Genomic DNA, 23,280 nt, shown 5'->3' on the forward strand with positions numbered 1-23,280 from the left:
GAGAGGAAAGCAGTACGCTAGAATTCAGTCCACCATCGCAACGCGGTTCAAGAATTTACAGTTAACATGAAGACACCTTACATCTTTAACAAGAATGCGTCTTAGTCATGGATGTTATCTGAGTCATCTCCACAGGATAGGTATTGGACAGCCCTCACTGCCCAGAAGACACTGGAGGAACAGCCGACTTGAACCACCGCCTCCTATCATGTAAGAGGTACTCCGAAAAGCAGAAACATCTGTACTCTACTCTAGTGAAGTTAAATATCTCACTGCCAACCTCAATTGTCCTCGTACCAAACCTAACTGGACAATTATGCGCTGTAATTTTCAATATTTATCAGACTGTAGTATTAAGTTATGACCAGGGATAGAAAAAATTAGAAGTAATTCAGTAGCCAGCCCCTTTTTATCAGGAGCCACCACGTTTTTTTACAAATAATGTTTATAAAAATCACAGATTAGACTAGGATAAAGCTACGTATTGTTTTTAAATGTGTCCTTAAGTAGTATAGTATATTAATTCATATAAGAATGGAATAGAAACAATTTATATTTTAAGAGATACTAACCCAAATAGTCATCAGTTCCCTTCAAGTTCAGCGTCTTTTGAAATTAAACTGCATGTGCCTGTTTGATTTCCCACCAAAATGCCAATGAACAATACATTTTGTCGCATCAAAGTCCTTTATAGATGCTCCATTCAAAAATATCATGAGATCACTTAAGTTCTTCACAGCAAGCCTAGTTCGCAGTTTGTGTTTAATAATATTCATTGTGCTGAACCCTCGCTCACATGATGAGGTCGATATAGGAATTGTTGCCACTATACTGAGGAGTTTTCCTAAAATCTGAAATCGTCCTTTCACAGTCCGCGATTTTTCAAGTAGACCAGTCAGTGGAAGATATTTCCCGACTACTTTTAACTCGTACCACTCACTCAGTATGTCTTCGAAGTTGTTCTCTTCAATTGGAAGGTGTTTTGAAAAACGAGTGGCAAGAAGCTGTATTCCACTATTGTCATATTTTCCAATTGTTTTCCTGGTGGCCAGGAATATGTTTGAAAAACACCAGTGGCACTGTGAATATCCTCATTTTGAAGAAACGTGTCTTTCAGAAAGTTAATCCAACTTGCCAAAATATGTTTCTTGTCGCTCGTGAAATTCCTATCCGACACACCTGACAACTTTATTCCACTGAAAACTCCTGAAAGTGTTGTTGCAGAAACAAACGTTTCTTCCATTGGATCCTTATGTTCTGAAGTTGCTGCAATGAATTAATATCATTATTTACATGCTCTCTTATCTGACCTAAAATCAGATCAAGCTTTTGAATGCAGGAGAAATTCTTTTAAACATATTCAGCTAGTCATACAAGAAGTTAATTTGATGAAAAATTTGAAGTCCTTGATCTTTTTTTTCGAAGACATTTAGCCGTGATTCCTTCTTCACCTTTCCTTTCAGAAATATTCTCTAAATGTACCACTAGGCATTCTCAGTCTTTGACAACTGCATGCAAAGCATTTAATTTGCTTGCTACCCATCTAACTTGGTGTAAGTACTGTAATTTATATACTTCACATTTCAGCAGCTCTGAAATTTTCTTCAGTCATGAAGTGGTTTTGGCGAATGTCGATACAACTTATATAGTTCCCTGAGTGTAGAATCAACTTCATCAATGATTTTAAGTTTCACAGTTTTCAGTGATTGAAGAACGATGAGTTGTAGCTGATGTGCAACACAATGAACGTTTACCAATTTCTCAATTTTTTCAGATATTTTTGTTACCAAACCATTACGGACACCAATCATACTTGGTGCTCCATCAGTCCCTATACCTATTAGTTTTGTACCCGTGAAGAGTTCTCCAAGACCTAACTGAAGCAATTCTGTTTCTAGAGCTTCCATACAGCCATCACTTGTTGCATCCTCCAACGACACAATAGAAAGTAATGTCTCCTTCACCTTATTTTCTTCTAAAAAACGAATGTAAAGTATCAGCTCATCATCAGATGTATCTGTTGATGTATCGGGTAAGAAACTGACATATGAACTTTCCTTAATTTCACATATCAAATCTTCACGAAGATCTGAGACAATGCACGAAATAAGTTCTTTGCATTGTTTATTACTCTCATAATTCTCTGAATCAGTAACATTCAACTTGCTTAACAATGCAAGCAAACCTTGTCTGTTATTTTTTGCAATATGACAAGACGCCATGAACAATGCATTCATATGCTGTAACATATTAGCATCCATTTTCTTTACGCACTTAGGTAAAGGTGCACATTCGGGATTTTTCTTGAAACTTTCAGCCTCCTGACACTTCGAGTGAGGATAAGATTGTTCGTGGTTTTCATAAATTTCCAGTGTAAATGGTCCTGAAAATCCGAATACAACTTTAGAATTTTGGTCGGCAATACTGGAAAGTTACTGCACAATTCACACTTCGCAATTCCTTCTTCATAGCGCAGCCACGGTAGTAAATCAAACTACGACTGCTGAAATTTCCGTTTGCCTGGTAATTCAAATTTCGACGTATTTTTAATGTTTCACTTATCATTATCTTGAACATCAAATTACACACTTGTCATTGTCGTCCTGAACACTACAATCGACACTTCCATTAAGTGTTTTCTCATATTCACTCGCCTCTGTATCATTTTGTCTTACATTTACGAGCCTACTTACGAAGAAATCTGAAAGAGTACACTGTTTTTTTACTCGCATCAGTCAATTTGTGCGGCTTTGTTCGTTTCATTTTGCCTATTTTCTCAAGTATAATACAAAAACGTAAAACACGTAATAGATTACAACAAATCACCAGCATTAAATGATTTCCCGAGTTCACAGGTTTCGATGTCTGATATAAGGTTGCCAATTTTCCATACCGCACAAGAATGAATTATCAAATTCGGTTTTGAAAATGTATTTTTCGAAATCCGGAGTTCCCTTAATGAACGTTCCCACCACATTATAAAGTAAAGTATTTCGTGTGTTTTCTGTAGCTCATATATTCTAACATCTGCAATAAACATTTTCACTGCTAAAGTGGAAACCATTCAATACGAAGCTGCTGTAATTAAATTTAAAGTATAAATAATGTTCAGTAAAAATACAAGAAGTGATAAACACGTCACTCCGTATGTTTCAGATGTAAAGAATGAATTACAAGGGAATTCATCAGCACTGCTTTGGCGGCAATAGTTTACGAACGGCTAGTCACGGGAAGGAAGGCGTAATGTAGACTTTGTGGAATTATTTAACGTAGTAGTTCTCTGCATTTCTCCGTAACTTCGGTCTGATCCTTGTCTTCGGCTACCGATAACTGATCATCTGTAATAGAACTCAATTTGTTATATGTCCACATGAAAGGCTACTTGTTTGACGGGTTACAACGATGTCTCTCATGACAACCAGGCAGCTCTCGCGCAGAACTGAAACGTCAAGTTCCAAGGTACGAAGCGTCAATTACAGAATTCAAGACTCTGCCAAAAGCAGAAATTGGGTGTATCACACTCAACGATTTCTACAATTTAACTGCTATTTTGCTTTACGTCGCACCGACACAGATAGGTCTTATGGCGACGATGCACAGTGGGTAATTTCTAGCATCCAGCCGGCCAAAAATAATATTTTCAACCCTTGTCTTTGGTGCACATTTTCTGTGAGTCGTGTTTATAAGACTCTTGGATACAGTAATTAAGTATTGAAAAGTCGCGCTGTCTGATTATCAATCTCACAGAAGGCCTAAAGTGGTTCTCCTCCGTTAGGGCATCATATTCCGGCGAGGCGAGCGCGCAGTTATTATTATGTGAGGGCTCAGTAAAGACATCAGAACTAAATATTTCTTTAGCTTGCAATGTGATTATATTAGATGAAGGTATGCATTTTTATATAGTATGTAGCATTTTCTGAAAATTACTATATTCTGGCCCGAAATATGCACTTAAATTTCAGGTACACGGTGTCCAAGCGCTATCTAATTATACAAATATTTGAGCTGACTTTCAAAATGGATTGCCTTTGATTTCCGCAATGAAAGTCTTTTAGATGAGTTATATATACTTCAATGAATAGAAAACTGTGACTTTTTGCTCGACCAGGCGCGACCATGAGAGTAATTAATTTTTTTCAGAAGCTATGTACTCTGTAACCCGGAGGTCGGTTTTCGAGCTGTTGAGGAACAGCAGGGAATATAAGCTGAACGATGATATTGCGAATATTGTAATTGAACATTTAGGCCTCGAGGATTGTTCCGAGGATATATCCAAGTCAATAAGGAAATCTGTCAGTATTTTGTGTGCTAAAATTCGATCACGCTGGACAAAATATGGTAGAAAAAGGGACGAATTGCTGAAGTACAGTAAAAGTTGGTTCGAGCAGAGAATTAGCGGTGCAGAAGGACGTGTGTCACAAAAATGTCAGGACGAGCCTGCCATTAGCCTACTATAGTTCATTCCATGTTAAGGAAACAGTATTGCTCTTATGACAACAGGGTTTCCATATCGAACGGCTCCGCTTAACGCCATCACGGGAAAACGGCGGCACATAAATTTGTGATATTCAGTATGCAAGTTCAAGACAAAAGGCTGAAGAAACTAAGCTAAAAATTACCTTTATGAACTGAAGAGGACGTGGGGTTCGGTTCGTACAGAATCAGAGATAAACTACGGCACATAAGAAACCTTAGCACTGAAATATAAGGCAAATTGCGAGAGAAAATAGACAAATAATTTTTATGGACTTGAGGGGCGGGCGATGTATTTAATTGCATTTAATAAATTTATCCAGACAATAAAAGCTAGAAAACAGACGCAGTAAATAAATACTGCAGATGACTACAAAAGATCACAGTACTAATGTTAAAGAAATAAATAACACACGTAGACTTATCGCATAACTCTCATTCAACGCAATACATTTACGCACTGATTTAAAGCCTAAAATACACACGCAATAAATAAATACTGTAGCTGACTTCACTACAGAAGTTCAGGGAGGAAACGCATCTATTGGTTGATATCCGAAGCAAAGTGCTGGCAATACCAATGATGGAAACCGCTAGAAGATTCTTCAGAGAGGCTTCCACTTCTGCGGATATTACTGGAGTAAATATAAATTTAATAAACCATCTACGTGCCATCGTAGAAACTCTTTCGTGTGAGTATGCCATTGATAAAGTAACATTTGGCATGTACGCAAAGGAAACTATACAATTGTACTTACAAAAATACAAATCGTACTACATTCCTGTAACTTTGCACAAACTCTTGGGTCATGGCACTGTATTATACATATTGGACACCTCTCCGAGGAAGCCCAGGAGACTAGGAATAAAGATAATAGGAAACCTTCCAGAAAGACACAAATACTGACCTTTTCTATAGGCTGCTTATATCAACGGGCCCTTATATTACCAGCTTAGGGAAATCAAGGAGGAAGTTTATTCCGCTTTCACGAGAAGTGCTCAACTTACTGTCTGAGCCTCTTGTATCTGGTTCTGCCGAAGGAGTTAATGAAAGTGACGATAGCGATTCTGATGTAACTGCATCTAATGAATAAATTGTTTGGCAAGTACATGTATTCCTGTATCTGTTTTTAAACATTCTAAACATCATGTCCCACTATTAACATCTATTTAATTTCTTAAGGCTATAATGAAAAATGATTAAAATTACAAAGATTACTAATTCTATTCCCGGCGTAGTAATTTGTTCTTTGTACTTGATTGACCACACACTTACTTATCTCCAATAATAGCAGTTACATACTAAGTTTTATGTAAATCGGTCCATTAGTTTCCGAGGTACGATTTTTGGCCGGCTAGATTCCTGAAATTACGCACTGTGCGATGGGACAGGGAAGGGCTAGGAGTGGGAAGGAAGCGGCCGTGGCCTTAATTAAGGTACAGCCCCAGCATTTGACTGGTGTGAAAATGGGAAACTACGGAAAACCATCTTCAGGGCTGCCGACAGTGGGGTTCGAACCTACTATCTCCTGAATACTGGATACTGGCCGCACTTAAGCGACTGCAGCTATCGAACTCGGTTTTCTACAATTTGGAAGGGCAGAGAGAACATCTCATTTATTAGCCAAGACCGTGTGCGACATTACTGATCAATTTACACTACTGCTACTTCTTTCCTCACTTGTTATTTTATGCTTTGCTGGCATACTGTTACTGTACGAACTGTGTAAACATTAGAAGAAAAAGTCCTGTCAATCCCTCTCCACAAATACTGTATTGGATATAGAGTACTTATATTTCACTTATGCTTTTGAAGTTTTAACACCGTTTAAGTGTGCAGCCTACAACTTACAGATATGACATATTTAGCAATTTAAACAAAGGCCGAATTGTGCGACTATCGCCTATAACGCTTGTTAATTAGCGGTCCCTTCTGCGTCGTTACAACCGGTTATGACTGTAGTTGTAATTATACGTATTATCCCAAGAAGCGTTGAAAGCAGGGTTCCAATTAGCGGTGGGGATGGAGGTATTTCTCAGTCTTGTCAAAGGAATTTTTTCAGTTCGCAATGAAGAATCATTTCCTTGTCAGAGAAAATATTTGCCCCATTTGATTTTTTATGTTCACTGGCGGAAAAAAAATCCAAACACGTAGAAGGGTTTATGCTAGATTAACGAACGTTGGTAGACGTGTTTATACATGTAAAAGATGGCGTTGATTAAAATTTCCCGCAAATCGTATTAGCGTGGCGCTAGCAGCGGCCCCATGACGTTTCACACCAGATTTGCTTTAAATACGGGCTGAACTGTGCGAGAGCGTTGACAAGGACGAGCTGACTGTCGTAGTGAAATGACATACGTGCCTCTCGCTGCGCTCTCTCTCTCCTTGCCAGGCGCTCTGTACTTTTCAAGTATCAGCCAGGCACTTGTACTTATTAGTATATTTTCGAAGAAGCATTGTCTGAGCTGTAGCACTTTTCAGTGCTCGCTCTTTCTTCTGTTTCAGGATTTCTTACAGGAGGACCACGATGGAGAAGCCGACCCTACCAGTGAGATTGGTCGACTACGACTACGAGGAAGCCGTCGAGAAGCTACTAGACGCGATCGACACGATGGATCCCCCCAGCTATGAACGCCCGGGGCTGGTGGTGTTCAACCGGCTGGGGGAGGACGAGCACCAGGGGACGCTCCACGTATTCGACAACCTGAATACGACTGCGGAGTACATCGGAGAGCCACTCCTGCCGATCATCGGCATTGTGGTTGCTACCTGGGCGATCATCATTCGCCCTAACGACGCAGCCAGCTTCAAGGTCTACGAGGAGCGTCCCAGCAGTTCCAGGTTTCCCGGCTACCAGGACTCAGGGAGCACCTGGACGTCTCGGGCTACCAGGAGGCAGCCACGCAGACGGAGCCAAGGACCGAGGACGACGGCGGCGCTCCCGAGCGCCACAACGGCGCGACCCCAGTTGGAAAGCGGTACTTTACGAAGTACACGCAGACCAACAAGGCCGCCAACCAGGATCGTCGACCACCTACCAAGGCGAAGTGGTCGCAGACGCAGGCCTACCAGGAGGGGCCTGTAACCCGGGCGCAAACCAGGAGGGCGCCCGTGATGGTGGATGGCAGCACGGCAGTGGACAAGGACGCCCCTTGGCGTGCTGAGGCCGCCGTCCAGGCCCTGCCAGTCAACATGTCGTTCGAGATGCAGACCTCGATGTGCGTCCCACAGGACAGGGAACGCAGTCGAGTGTTAGCACTGACCGACGCCGCCGCCGCCAGCCAGGAGGAAGAAGCAGATGGCAACGCAGCGGAACCACCAGTCACCCCGGGGTCACCAGGTCGGGAGGAGGGCCACCAGGACGAGGCCTCCCCCCAGCCGAGAAGCAGCCCCAGGGAAGAAGAAGAAGAAGAAGAAGAAGACGACGCCGCACCAGGAACCAGAAGGCGACGCTGGCTCATCAGGAGAGGACCGCTCAGCCGCAACCCAAGACTGCTCCCAGGAGAGCAGCCGACCGAGGAACCAACCAGGAGAGGACCTCAGCGGTTAGCGGCAGTCAGGTGAGAGTAAAACGCCCCCCTCAGCAGCTCTTGCAGTGTTTCCGCTGTCTGAGGTGGGGCCAGCGTCAGATCAGCTGTGGGCTCGAGGTGAGGTGCAACCGCTGTGGTGGTGATCACCACTACACGGCCTGCCCAACACTTAGGGAGGCGCATGTGTGCGCCAACTGCTCGGGGGGCCACCCGGCCTCCCATCGCAGTTGCCCTATCTTCCGGGCCATGGCGCGGGCAGAGAGGAAGGAGGCCCGGCTCCATGACCCACCCCCTTCCAGGAGGCCCCCGCCTCGGCGGGCTTGGCCTCATTCTCCGGGATCGGAGACTGGGTACGAGGTACCCCAATGAGGTGGAGCCGTGCGACAGGCCCTAGTGGTACTCGACGCATGGCTCCGCAGCCGGCAAGGACCGCGCTAAGTCACAGCAGTGCCCAGACGGACTGATCCCCAGACGATGGAATGGCGAGGAATGGGTTTATGTTTTGTGCATGTTACCTATTCCTAACTAACACAACCTCTGGTCTTTTTCCAGCCCACATCCTTGCATGTACTATCAAAAGATGTCAGGTTTTACATGTAGGCTCTTTCTTCTTTCTGCCTATGTGGTTTTTCCCTGACCCTTCAATACCACACCTTAACACTATCCAACCAACACAAACTTTGCCGTGCTAGCGAGTCTGACTCGGAAACCGGCAGATACTCCTTGTATCACTTCCCACTCTACCCAGCTATCTCTTTTCTTCTTAGAAATTAATGGCATGTCGGAGGCCATGTAGATTGAGTCGATGGTCACGGCGGGGGAGCGGGCTACGGGGGCCCCCCGTAAAAAAAAAGCGAGAGCGTTAGTTACCTGTGAGATTGGATGGAGTTACTGTGAGTGGGTCAGGAATACCTTCACGACGACGAAGAAGCCAATATCAACAGCTCACTGCGGTTGAACGAGGCCGTATAATAGGGCATGCGTGTTCCAGACGTCCCCCCTGGCACCACCGAGAGGAAGGACCGCCGTATTCGGCGTATGGCTGTGGCATCGCAGCAATTCGAGCAGCAGTTGGTACCACAGTGACGCAACGAACTGTTCGAAATCGGTTACTTGAAGGACAGATCCGAGCCAGACGTCCTGCGGCGAGCATTCCACTTACCTCAAACTACCGCCGTCTGCGACTTCAGTGGTGTCAAGCGAGAGCTCATTGGAGGTTGGAGGTCCGTTGTGTTTTCCGACGAAAGCAGCCTCTGCCTTGGTGCCAGTGATGGCCGTGTGTTGGTTAGGAGGAGGCCATGCGAGCGCCTGCATTCCACCTGTCTGCGGCGTACACACACTGTACCTACACTGAGAGTTCTGGTCTGGGGAGCAATTTCCTTATGACAGCAGGAGCACTCTCGTGGCTATCCCACGCATCCTGACGGCAGATGAGTACGTCCGTCTGGTGATTCGACCTGTTGTGCTGCCATTCATGAAGAGCATTCCGGGGGTGTTTTGCAACAGGATAATGCACGCCCCCATAACGCTGTTGTAGCCCAACGTACTCTACAGTGTGTCGACATGTTGCCTTGGCCTGTTCGATCTCCCGATCTGTCCCCTATTGAACACGTATGGGACATCATTGGAAGACAACTCCAGCGTCATCCACAACCGGCCTTAACCGTCCCTGTATTAACCGACCAAGTGCAACATGCATGGAACTCCATTACACAAGCTGACATCCAGCACCTGTACGACACGACACAACGCACGCACGTTTGCATGCCTGCATTCAACAGTCAGGCGATTACACCGGTTGTTAATGGACCCGCATGGCACATTTGCGATGGCTTTTCTCGTGCGGATATTATCCTGTAGTCTTGTAACTTAAATCAATTAAATATGTTACCTCGACATATATATGGCCAAAATTTCCGTATTCTACATTCCTTAATTCATAGAGTTTGGATATTTTTTCCCGACAATGATTTATAAATTAATAATTTGATGAATTAATTCCCAATGACTAAACATACATTTCTTCTCTATCGTGTCGCCTGCATATTGCGATTCCGCACTGCAGTATAAATCATGTAGGCTAATGAGCATTTCTGCACTAAGCATGTGAAAGAGACGCAACAATGGAAATATCGTTTTTAACTTTCCATAAGATTCATATTACTGTTTTTTTGTCCTTAACTGTTAAACCTAAACACTTCCTAAGTTAAAATAATGCTAGCAAAATAGGTTCTTTCCCTTTTTCTTTTTCTCTTCTGAACTGAAACATGTGCTAGTCTTGCTAAGTAGTCGTCGTCAGTTCAGTTTCTCTAAAGAAAGCGGATCCGTGAATGTTAGGCTATATGAATTGCTAATATTTGGTAAAGGTCAAACATAGATAAATTATTGATGAAAAAAGTTTTTTTTTTACAATTGGCTTTACGTCGCTCCGACAGAGGTAAGTCTTATGGCGACGATGTGATAGGAAAGACCTAGGAGTGGGAAGGAAGCGGCCGTGGCCTTAATTAAGGTACAGCCCCAGTATTTGCCCGGTGGGAAGATGGGAAAAAAATGGAAAACCACATTCAGGGCTGCCGACAGTGAGGTTCGAACCCACTACATCCCGGATGCAAGCTCACAGCTACTTGCCCATAATCACACGGATGAAATAAAAAATAAAAAATAAATCAACAAAATCGAATGGTGTATCGAAGTATCATGCGCCACGTAACAAGAAACTCCAGCAGAGCGAGAACAGGTGCGAGTGAAACAAACTGTGGAAACTGCGAGAGTAAATGCGATAGCCTAATCGGGGGATGTATAGACGAAGTGGAATTTCAAGTATGGAAAGCAAATCGCCCTTCGATATCATCAAACAGTGCCTGAAATCTCAAATTATCTATACATCTTCCGAATAGGCTATCGCATTTACTCTCATTTGTCAGTTCAATCAGGCATGAAGAGATATTTCCTTTTCACTGATGTTGTAACCAAGGTTGAAATTTACCAACACAACTTTTATTGCTTCACTTTATGATATTTACACAAATAACTGAAATTTATTTTGAAGCAAAAAGGAATATTGAATCTTGAGAAAAGTCTGTCTTTATACAATATGTACAGGTTTACAGTCTTTATATACACTCCTATCTTGAAAAGATAGTCTTTGTGAATTGACACGTTGATAGTCGAGAACTATCTGGCACACTAACATAAATGTCTTGAGAGTCCTTGTTTGTTGAAGTGCCTGAATTCCTAAAATGCAAGTTCAATTGATTGAAGAAATTCCACCTAGCGAAACTAAGGGAGCTTGCGTAAGTTAGGGAATGAAAATGGCTTGTAAAAGAATTACGGAACATAGGCAGTGGAAACAGGTAAGGGAGCGGTGACCAGAGGTGAAACCTCGTACTGCCAGAAATTCAGTCCACCTGGTCGAAGCACATTTTCAAGAGGAGTAGCCTCCGTGCTCGACGTAGGGTGTATTCTGGAGCTGGACACCGGGGCAAGTGGGCAATTGAGCAGGCAGGGAGCTCCTATTTATAGTACACTCGATGGTCAGGCACGCGCACTGAAGGCTGCGCGTCGAAGCTAGCAGAATGATACACAGGCGCGCGTGCAGCTGGCTGTCGGAGCGAGAAGGGAGCGCCGGACATACAACAACTGACAGCAATAAATGAGACGATAAAATACAAAAATCAAATTATGTTGTTCTAGCATTATAAGAACTACGAAAATGGTAACCATAACATCGCGGAAGTTCCTTTTTTCTAATAGTATGTTTTTAATGTGAGTTTTTTTTTTGATGATGATAATGTTAGTGATGATGATCCACGCTTTCAGTCAGAAGAGTCTAGAACTGGTAACTATCAAGTAATTAGAAATTGTGGATGCAGACTGAGTTCTCCGGAGTATTCCCGTCTCCTCGAACGTATACTCAAGCCAACGCTGCCCTGATCCATTTCCACCTCGTACTAGCCGTTATTGCACTACAAGAATATTGGCTGACTTTACATTTAAGTGACTCATTATTACACAAGTCTTACCGACGCTGCCTACGTCTTGTCCGGTAATCTGGCTCGCTGTATACAGTGGGTGTGGCAGGTAGAAAGGCGGACATATTGACATCGATCTCTTAAGAACTCGTCTTTCACCGCGGGGAGAAAAAACCAAAGAAACAAAAATAAAGCAGTATGCTCGTACGTATGCCAACAAAATGAGAAATCTTGCCAACTACATGCTTTTCACGAAGGAAAAGGCTGCCAAAATCCTTGCAATGCACAGATATTTTCTTTGAAGTGACAACAGTGAATAAGACGATAAAATTATGTTTTTTACAGAAATCATATCATTGTTGCTTTTACATTATAAACTTACTATGAAAATGGTAATCACAACATCGCGTAATTTCCCTTCCTCGTGGAGTTTGCTAGCTAGTTGCTTTACGTCGCACCGACACAGATAGGTTTTATGGCGACGATGGGACAAGGAAGGGCTAGGAGTGGGAAGGAAGCGGCCGTGGCTTTAATTAAGGTACAGCCCCAGCATTTGCCTGGTGTGAAAAAGGGAAACCACGGAAAACCACTTTCAGGGCTGCCGATAGTGGGGTTCGAACCGAATACTGGATACTGGCCGCACTTAAGCGACTGCAGCTATCGAGCTCGTTAGTGGAGTTTGCTTTTTATGTGAGTTTATTTTTATAATGATGATGAAGAAGCAGCAGCCGTTTCTGCGTGAAAGGGGATAGTCCAACATATGCCTTAGAGTGATTGAAAAGGAAATCACTGAAAGCTATTTAGAAAACTAAAATAATAATGTTATTGGTTTTACGTTCCACTAACTACTCTTACTGTTTTCGAGAAGCCACGGTGCCGGAATTTTGTCCCACACGAGGTCTCTTCGTGCCCGCAAATCTACCGATACGAGGCTGTAGTATCTGATCAGCTTCCAATACCGCCGGGCTGAGCCAGGATCGAACCCGTCAACTTGGGCTCAGGAGGCTACCACTTCCATACTCAGAGCCACTTAGCCCAAAGGCAAGAACTGATCCACACGCCCCAAGTTATTTAATACGCCTGTTCGGACCCTTGATTTTGTATCTCAGAAATTATACGCTGTAACAGCACCAAACTTGGTTCTCTATCAAAAGTACGTCATTGAAAGTGTGCGGTTACCAGCTTTAAGTTATGCACACTCAATATATCTATTATATAATTTATTTAATATAGCTTCCGTGGCTCAGGCGGCAGTGCGCTGGCCTCTCACCGTTGGGCTCCGTGGTTCAAATTCCCCGCCACTCCATGTGAGATTTGTGCTGCACAAAGCGGAGGCGGGACAGGTTCTTCTCCGGGTACTCCAGATTTTTCTGTCATCTTTCATTCCAGCAGTACTCTCCAATATCATTTCATCTGCCAGTCATTAATCATTTCCCCAGTACTTTCGTTTCGGCAGCCGGCACAATTCATATCCTCGCCACTAGTTGGGGACTCCATTCATTCCATTCCTGACCCGGTCGAATGACAGGAAACAGGCTGCGGATTTTCATTTTTATTAATTTATTTAATACAAAATAATATTTATCCGCAAGAAAAGTACAATATTGCTTATGCTCACTGGTATACCGCACATTCGTCAGTGATACAAACTGCTGACCGAGTTATATTTAATTTCTAATTTCGGTAGAGATTATGTCAATTATACGATTCTTGTGTTTTAAGTAGAAACGTATTCCAAACTGTAAATAGAATCATGGGTAGAAAATTGCATTGTTAGGTCAGTATACTGAGTATCGAAAGTTATAACCTGTTTAACTTACATGTTTCAGGAACACGAAGTCCTCAGTTACGCAAGAACATTTTCCGAGATTAGACATGCAGATACATTTGCGGATACGTCTTTTCTTCGAGAAGTCAACAGCAGCAGTTGGGCAGGTACTCAACATGCATAATGCAGAGCAATGAAAGAATTACTACTTATTTAAGGACTTAAAAATGACTTCAGAGGTTTCGTAAAACAGCACTTTCGTAAACATTCAGCCATTAGGTGAATTTTCTCTGTGACAGAAATATTAGCGAATACAGTGATGCATTACGCGTTCGTCGTAGTGTCATATAAGAAGTTTATCGACAGCATGAATATTTGTGTCAGAGTGAACCACTGCAAGATGAAAAAAAGGTGTGCAAAGAATGATGCCGTATGAAGCATGACAAGTATAAGAATGAGGAAAATATTCAAGTTGCTCTGAAGGTGGTGTCTGAATATTTAGAAAAACACTTTAAAACCAAAGCTCTTATTCTCATTGACGAGTATGACCCACGACGCTTTATGGGAGTAGTGTTTAATGTTGAAATGAATCCTGTTCTATTCTCTAAAATAATGATACACTTGTGTACTAAGTTCACTTCTGAAAGACAACATACGCGTATGTATTGAGTGCTATTGTTACTGGTATATCGTACACCGCTGGCAGAGTGTAGAAGAGGAAGTACATTTTCCGAGGTTAGACATGCAGATACATTTGCAGACAAGTGATTTCTTATACACTTTTGTCCGGCACCGTGGCTTCTCGAAAACAGTAAGAGTAGTTAGTGGAACGTAAAACCAATAACATTATTATTTTAGTTTTGCTCTCCAATTTTACTGTAATTCATATTGCTCTCCAATTTTACTGCTAAGAGGTTTAGGCAGCTATTACTGGTGCATTCATTGGTGAATAGTGCGAGTTGTTTTATATTTTAGAAACAGTAGTTTATGTCGCTATTGCGCATGAAGACAGCATGTTTCAGCTGGGGACGTGCTGACGTGTTTCGTACCCAGCTGTAGATCGTCTTCAGGTACACATTTCTTTAGGACCCTAAAGAAAGTAGTGTTTTCCTGAAATGGGAGAAGGCTGTTCGAAGAAAAGACTGAAAACTAACTCATAATCATACGTGTGTGAAATTCAATTTTGCAATAACTTAGTAATAAAAGTAGACTCATTTACGATGAATGATGAAAAAGTAGAGATACCAATACAGCGGTGAAATTAAAACCAGAAGTATTCCCCCATATATGTCCTAATCAGACAGGCCCCGAGATGTAACGGTAGCGTACCTACCTCTTACCCGGAAGCCAGGGATTTTTTTTTATCTGGACCTGAGGGCTGATTCGAGGTCCACTCAGCCTACGTGATTACAATTGCGGAGCTATCTGACGGTGAGAAAGCGACCCCGATCTAGAAAGTCAAGAATAATGGACGAGGGGAATCCGTCGTGCTGACCACATGACACCTCGTAATCTGCAAACCTTCGGGTTGAGCAGCGGTCGCTTGGGAGGCCAAGGCCCTTCGGGGCTGTTGCGCCATGGGATTTGGTTTAGTTTTTTAATGTCCTAACCTGCTCAAACATCTCTCTACGACAGTTAAGAAACGTAAATCTCCCGCGAAGAGGCTATCCACGCGAACAGATATATCTATTAAGAGCCCTAATCAGAAAATAAATGTCAGTAATCAGCTCGTATGCTTAGCAGTTGAAGGTATATCTGATGCCGAAAATGCTTTGTTAAAGAGAAGATTGAAGAATCAGAAACTTAATTTCAATGGAACACAGAATAAACTAAATGTCGCTGGCACATTAAATTTGGTACTTTAGAGGAAAGCAAGGATCAGTTGGCAAATCATGCTCTAGTTTTCATGTTTGTTCCCTTCCCGTACAACTGGATCCAACACATGGCAATATATACTATCCGGAATGGCACCCCAAGTGACATAATTGCGAAGATTCTCATTCAGGCCATCATAAAATTACAGCAAGCGAGTGTAAGAATCACTGGATTCTCGTCAGATGGTAGCCAGTCGAATAAAAAGTTACAGAAATGCTTAGAAATATCTGGCAACATAAGAAATGTAATTTTTTTTCCAATCCAACTGATTCTAGCAGAAAACTACGGGCATTTTCAGACGGACCACACATATTTAAGGAAGTATTTTAGAAATAGGTTCCATGACAAAGTACAGGTTAAATGCAGTGTTGATTATTGTTGATTATTCATTTTACAGGAAAGTTTATGAATGTGACAGATGTCCCGAATTTTCCGGTTTGAAAGTTTGCTATAAATCACCTCTGCCCATTTGGATCCTAATTCGTTTCAACGAATGAATGTAAGGCTGGCATTTCAACTATTCAGTGGATCGATCGCTAATGGTATAGAATTCTATGGGGGTATTAATTCAGTGAGTTTAGAAGACAAAGACGCAACAGAAAATTTAACAAGTGATTTAAACTGCCTGACTGACGCATTAAATTCATCAATCCCTACTCAAATGCTCTATAAAGGATCACAAGCACATTGCACTTTAGTGAAGTGGCAAAATATCCTCAGAGATACTCAAAATACATTCACTTCGCAAGGATCACTGGAGTTCTTGAGAGTTACCAAAGAGAGCATTTTAGAAGTGTCCGAATATTTGTGTGGAAACAATTAGAGCTATGTTTTGACAGGAGCATTTAATCAAGATCCCGTAGAACGTCAGTTTAATATCCTGGGATCACTAAGTTCTGACGATCATCCGTCCACTACTGACTTTTTCCATTTACATATGTTGCAGTTCATACATGTTCAAACTAAACTTGCTTATTCTCTGACGGAAACTGTGAGTACCGAGCTGAATCCTCCTTAACGTCTCTCGTTAATGATATGCGTATTCTTGCAAGAGCAGTCGAGTGCAAAAATCGTGCAATGAAAACAAGCTGAAGACGAAGTCGGGGAAAGACATTGTGAATCTTAAGATGAAATTCAATGTTTTTTTTGCTAGTTGCTTTACGTCGCACTGACACAGATAGGTCTTATGACGACGATCGGACAGTAAAGGGCTAGGAGTAGGAAGGAAGCGGCCGTGGCCTTAATTAAGGTACAGCCCCAGCATTTGCCTGGTGTGAAAATAGGAAACTGCGGAAAACCATCTTCAGGGCTGCCGACAGTGGGGTTCGAACCTACTATCTCCCGAATACTGGATACTGGCCGCACTTAAGCGACTGCAGCTATCGAGCTCGGTAATACAATGCTTACGTGACTTAAGTGAGCCGAGTTATGGCAAGGCATGCTTAGAGTAATCATTTAGCCGGATACCTACATAGTGCGAACTGTTTCGAAAGTGACGCAGTGAAAATTATGCCCACCTTTACTCCACGGTAATCCAACTGATAACGTGCCGATACCTGTTTCGCTAACACTAATTAAAGATTACGAATCTGCACAGAGAGGTACATATCTTATGTATGCACCGGAAAGTATTTATAAGGAACTGTTGCGAGTGGAAAAGTTCGCTGTAGAAAAGCTATCGTGTGCTAATAGTTTGTGTGTGTGTATGGGGGAAGGGATATTATTCGAGTGTTTGGATAGTTTAGATTTTATTAAAGTGATGTCGCAACTGGGATGCTGTGAGAATCATGGGTTTTGTATGCTACGTAACTATACTTGTAGTTTAGTGAAGTGTCGACTCTTCCTCGAAAAAGGAAACACAAAGAGAGCTGGCTACTACATCTCGATGATAAAAGTGTCCAGCTGCTTTAATCGTGAGTTGCATGTAGCGGTTTATTACGTAGAGAGAAGCAATAGTACTGTATATGCCTGTATTAACTGCACGGTGCAGCACAGGTGTTGCCAATGCCATGTGTGTGGCGGTCCACGGTTAACTCGTGGAGAGCTTACACTTTATCTTCTCTACCTTACTAGTGGCTTGTCGCAGCAATAGCTGCGATCTTATTTTTTATCTCATTGATTTGTCAGCATTATGATATGATGTAGCGTATGGGTGATTTAGGAAATTGTTGGAGAGTATTTCAATTGTCTCTGGATTAAGAGAGGAATTTATAGAATTTTCACAACGAATTCTGTTCTCACGACTGAATCTATCACATAAAGCTGGCCATAGGTTATAATAATGCTCGGCAATTTTCAGTAGTGAGTAACTCTGAAATGTACCTATGAATTACCCCTGAATATTAAAACAGTAAGGACCTAATCCTGGAATATGGCTACGGTTAGCAGAGGAGGATGCAAAGGACACTGTACTATTATACTACCGTATATGATACATGAAATCATTATAATGTAGCATCATACCTTGTAAGTACGTTGTTTACTTGAGGTGGTTGACAAGCCATTTTAGGAATTCTTCCTCCATAGATTTCAGTACTTATTTCGAAAAATTATATTTCATCCGTGTCTAAGAGACACAGCGACTAGAGTTGCCGTAAGGTTCAGGATGAAAATCAGGACACCAACATCGACAAGTTCCAAACATAGGCGCCGACTCCACGGGAGCACTTGCCCCCCATGCATATAGCGGTACGGGGACGCAATCGTGATTTTGCTCCCGTAAAAATATTTTATATATTAATCCTTGCCCCCGCGCTCAAGACCCCAAGTTGGCGCCTATGACTCCAACGAATGTGTTTGGATAATTACATGTGAATCGCTCATCCATTACCAAAAGACACACTTGTTATATGACGTTAATGTTAAAATTCAAATAGAGAACGAATAAGAAATCATACTTTAAGTAAAATACCTACTTTACAGACCACTCCAAAATTATAAAATATTCAATGTTATTTGCATAGATGAGACATTCCCTTTCAAAAGCATTTGAGCAAAATTTTAAATAAATTGCTCTGATTTTCAGAATTCACAACATTTAGGGATTTTTAAAAATTCAGTCAGGACGTCGGGACACATGCTCAAATTCAGGACAATCCCGCTTTTTCAGGACGTATGGCAACTCTAACTGCGACTGAAACTAAAAATTTGCAACACTTAAATCATGGTGATAGGCCTTATCAAATTTCTTTGTAGCCATCATTAGCTGTATAATAGCGAGCTGACATGAACTACACAAACCATAGATTGTAAGAGGTTTTAGAGTCACAGCCGTTTACTTCGACGTCATGTGTCAATCCCTAGATGTTCTGGCGATAACTGAGTTTAGCTGAAATTTTGCGACTATTTGTTGTACATGATTTATGTACTGTAATGTACTGTTCAAAGATTGCTGTACTCACCCTCTCTGGAAGAGATCGACGTTATAGAACTTGTAGAGCTCCACAGAGAACTCCACCGTGGCCTGGAGCTCACTCATGGCGGCGCATGGACACTCGCCATCCTGAAACAGAAGATATCACAGCAGTTCAAAACCTGGATCTGATATGAGGTGTTGAGTGGTAGAGGGGTCTAAGTCTAAAAAAAAAATCATAACATTGTGCTTTAAATTGAAACACTTCTACAAAAATCTGGGTTACATACTTATATCACGCTCATATTTTTTCGGATTTGGAGATAAATTTTCACTGCATTTAATTCCATACAGGGAAAACACATCGAAGGTTTTCGGAGAAGGAAGTATGGGAAAGGGCTAGGACTGGAAGGGTAGCAGCCATAACGATAATGATGGTAGAACCATCCTGAAATTTTGATTCCTTAAAGTAGTTTGGTCCGCCTCGTTAAATTAATATACTTTTTGCTAGTGGCTTTACGTCACGCCGACACAGATAGGTCTTATGGCGACAATGGGATAGGAAAGGCCTAGGAGTTGGAAGGAAGCGGCCATGGCCTTAAGGCACAGCCCCAGCATTTGCCTGGTGTGAAAATGGGAAACCACGGAAAACCATCTTCAGGGCTGCCGAAAGTAGGATTCGAACCCACTGTCTCCCGGATGCAAGCTCACAGCCGCGCGCCTCTAACCGCACGGCCAACTCGCCCGTAAATTAAAGGTGCATTCGGCTCTTTTAGTTTCCAGGTTAGTCCATCACTAAATATGACAAGTTGATTTGGTTCACGAAGGCTGAAATAATTGCACCTTTTATCAGTAACCGGTGTTTCCTTTTAATAGTCGTTGAAACTCTCAGTAACACATCGAAGGTTTTCGGAGAAGGAAGGATGGGATAGGGCTAGGACTGGAAGGGTAGCAGCCGTAACCATAATGCTGGTAGAGCCCCAGCATTTGCCTAGTGTGAAAATGGGAAAACATTGAAAACCATCCTCAGGGCTACTTCAGAATGCAAAGCCACAGCTACGCGACTCGAACCGTAACCAACTTTGACAATGACAACTGACTTAGTAAACACGTGTACCATCATAAAACAAGGAAGTAGCTTAGTCCACCACATACTTGAAAAAGGCCAAACTTTCGAGTAGGATAATCCACTCTGCCTCTTTATGATTTTTTCCAATTTCATACTTAAGTTCAAATTAGTAAAGTCTGCTGGAGGTTTGCATAGTCTATTTCGATAATAGCGTGCTTAAGTTGCTCCATTTTGCCCATGGTTAACAACTTACTTTCGAGTTCTGTGAAAATGAATGCATGTTTATGCCAAATGGAAAGTGATCGAGCTTAGTCCATTTACCTTTCATAATATGGACTGCTTTACAAAAACTGAAATCTTGGGATTCGAGGGTTAGCCCACTCTGCCTCTTAACACCGCTTATATTCGTTCTTGGCGATATTTTGAGTTTAACATTGGAATAAATTGTCACATAATCGGAAGTAAGACACAATCCACGCATTTACTTGGGATGAATGTGGGTAGCAGGACGAGTAAATTTGCATTTACAGAAGCCACTGAATGTTGTTGTAGCTCAAAATCGAACCACTCAATCGCAGGTGGCTACCTAATAATAATAATAGTGTTTGGGCGTGGTTTTTCCTATTCACGAAGAAAGAATAAGGAAGGAATAGGAGTTTCAATACACCGGTAAGTGGTGTACTTGTGCTCATGTACACTTGTTGCCCACTTATTAATGCAAGCGATTCCAACTGAGGTGCTCCCACGGCCCCGGCCGGCCCCGGCCGGCCCCGTCAGCAGCCCCGGTGCTGTGGTATAGCACGGCTGAGGTGGTGGGGGAAGAAGGGGAAGTGACAGAGGCAGAACCACAGGTCGCCAAGTCAGCGCGCAGCTTATGAAAACAATATTATTTATGACAGTTCTGTGAACACATAAACACACAATTTATTCTGTACATATTTTGCGTTTGCCTTAATCTACATTTAGCGTTGAAGTCGATTGCTGACATCGTTTTGTGGCAACTAATTTACCAATAATGGGTACAATCGATTTGGCAGTAGAAATTGTAAGTACAGCCTCTAAGTGCGCATCAGACAGAGAAGTCCTAGTTCCCCATTAGGTTTTTCTGCAATTTTCAGAGCAACAATAGCCCATAACGTGCTCGAACTGCGCCTTCTAAAGTATTGGGTTGAAGTATCTGTGGGACAGGGAGATAAAATAATTAAAATAATTATCTTTGTGGGTTCTTTTTTGCAGTAGGTCTTATGGCGATGATGGGATGGGAAAAGGCTATGAATGGGAAGGAAGCGGCCGTGGCCTTAATTAAGGAACAGCCCCAGCATTTTCTTAGTTTGAAAATGGGAAACCACGGAAAACCATCTTCAGCGCTGCCGACAGTGGGGTTCGATCCCAACATCTCCCGGATGCAAGCTTACTGCTGAGCGCCCCAACCCGCGCCGCCAACTCGCCCGGTGTTTTTTCTTAGTAGCACATCAAAGTCTAATTCTAAACAGTTCTTAATAATACAAAACCAAAAACAAAAAAATCTCCAAAATTGCATGTAAAACAATTCCTAATGAGTATGGTATTACGTATCTCCGAAAAACTTAGCAATTCCGATTTTAACTTAGCAATTTGTTCGGTTCTTGCTGCGCCAACAATGTCATCATAGGTGGAAACATATTTATTGTGGTAGTGTCGTCGCACGGTTGAAGACTTTATGCTTAAAATGATATGGCAAATTAAACAGTGAGCTTTCCCTTCGGTGTTGAGAACAAAATATGAATCCACCCATGAAGGATTAAACGACATTTTTAACGAAGGTGAAACCAACTGCTCCACTGTTTGTTCTATCGAATAGATTCGGAGGGAGAATGAGAATGAATGTACTGTCTCTTAGGCACACATGCACCGACCACTGCGCGGGCTAGTTGGGGAAGGAGGGGAACGGTGCTGCTGAGTAGAGCTCTGCATTTGGAAGAAAACAACCGCTCGAGCATTGCCCACTTCGCGCCACTGCTCGATGGCTGGGAAAAGCCCACGCTGCGATAAGGCTGTGGCCGTCTAATGGACCATGTGGCCGGCCGTCCTTCACCTCTCGGTGATCAGTGGAACGGTCGAGCACTGCCGGGCTCTCGAGCGTAATCATAATCCCGGTCGGTGTCAGTAAAACCACCGCGCGCTCAACAGTGCGGATTCGCATTAGAAATCGTGTGTCAAACCAGTTGGTGACTGGACTTTGAGCAGTGCAGACAGCGTTATAGATCAACCAAGTATAAGTCGTAAACGCTGCTTTCAAGAAACGAAGAGAAGTATTCTGGAGAGAATTAGGAGCGGCTCGTTAGTCCTGAAGAAGAAAGATATGTCGGAAGAGGAGGCGAAGAGTGAAGCTTGGAAATCGTTTGCACTTATAGTGGATCCTGTCACGCAGGCTTCTTCTGGGTTCGTGCAGTGTGCCACATGTGATACTGTACTTTCTTACCAGCCAAGCACAACAGGCATAATTTGGCGCTGCAAATGTAAATGAGGATCAGAATTCCACCCAACACGTGCTGTACCAAGCAGCATAAAGAAAGTTGTTGATAAGTTGGTCGATATGAGTGGAATAGATTTGCTACCGTTAAATACTTGTAGTAAGATTGGCTTCAAGAATTATTCGCAGGAGCTCATCAATGTCGGCGCTACTTATGGCAAAGTCAATAATAGAAGATGTTCTTCCGCACCCTACCACTGTATCACGGCATATTAAAGAAAAGGCCGAAAAAATACGAGCGACAATGGTGCCCAAATATTTGGGAAGGGTTTCGCAGCCTAAATATTCCGCAATGCGTTTTGATGTAATTTTTGCGATATATATAGGAATTCACTGGAAATATGGCTTTTTAGTAATCAGTAATCCTAAGTTTTATACATATTTAAAGGTTAAATTAATTTCGTGTGGCTATTTCTAGCCGAGTGCAGCCCTTGTAAGGCAGACCCTCCGATGAGGGTGGGCGGCATCTGCCATGTGTAGGTAACTGCGTGTTATTGTGGTGGAGGATAGTGTTATGTGTGGTGTGTGAGTTGCAGGGATGTTGGGAACAACACAAACACCCAGCCCCCGGGCCAATGGAATTAACCAATGAAGGTTAAAATCCCCGACCCGGCCGGGAATCGAACCTGGGACCCTCTGAACCGAAGGCCAGTACGCTGACCATTCAGCCAACGAGTCGGACATATTTAAAGGTGACAGGAATGCATTGCGGGTGTTTTGTTCATTTTT

At 42.6% G+C, this 23,280-nt stretch overlaps 1 protein-coding gene across 1 annotated transcript in view; it reads right to left on the bottom strand.

Moving 5' to 3' along the window:
- Positions 1-23,280, bottom strand: part of LOC136864721 (protein FAM135A) — a 570,393-nt gene that overhangs the window by 523,004 nt on the left and 24,109 nt on the right. The window contains exon 2 of the mRNA XM_068226397.1: positions 19,020-19,120. Coding sequence (XP_068082498.1) covers positions 19,020-19,096 — 77 coding nt within the window. The 5' untranslated portion in view covers positions 19,097-19,120. The remainder of the gene's footprint in view (positions 1-19,019; positions 19,121-23,280) is intronic.

Source organism: Anabrus simplex, chromosome 2 (assembly GCF_040414725.1).
Source record: "Anabrus simplex isolate iqAnaSimp1 chromosome 2, ASM4041472v1, whole genome shotgun sequence".
Classification (NCBI taxonomy): Eukaryota; Metazoa; Arthropoda; class Insecta; order Orthoptera; family Tettigoniidae; genus Anabrus; species Anabrus simplex.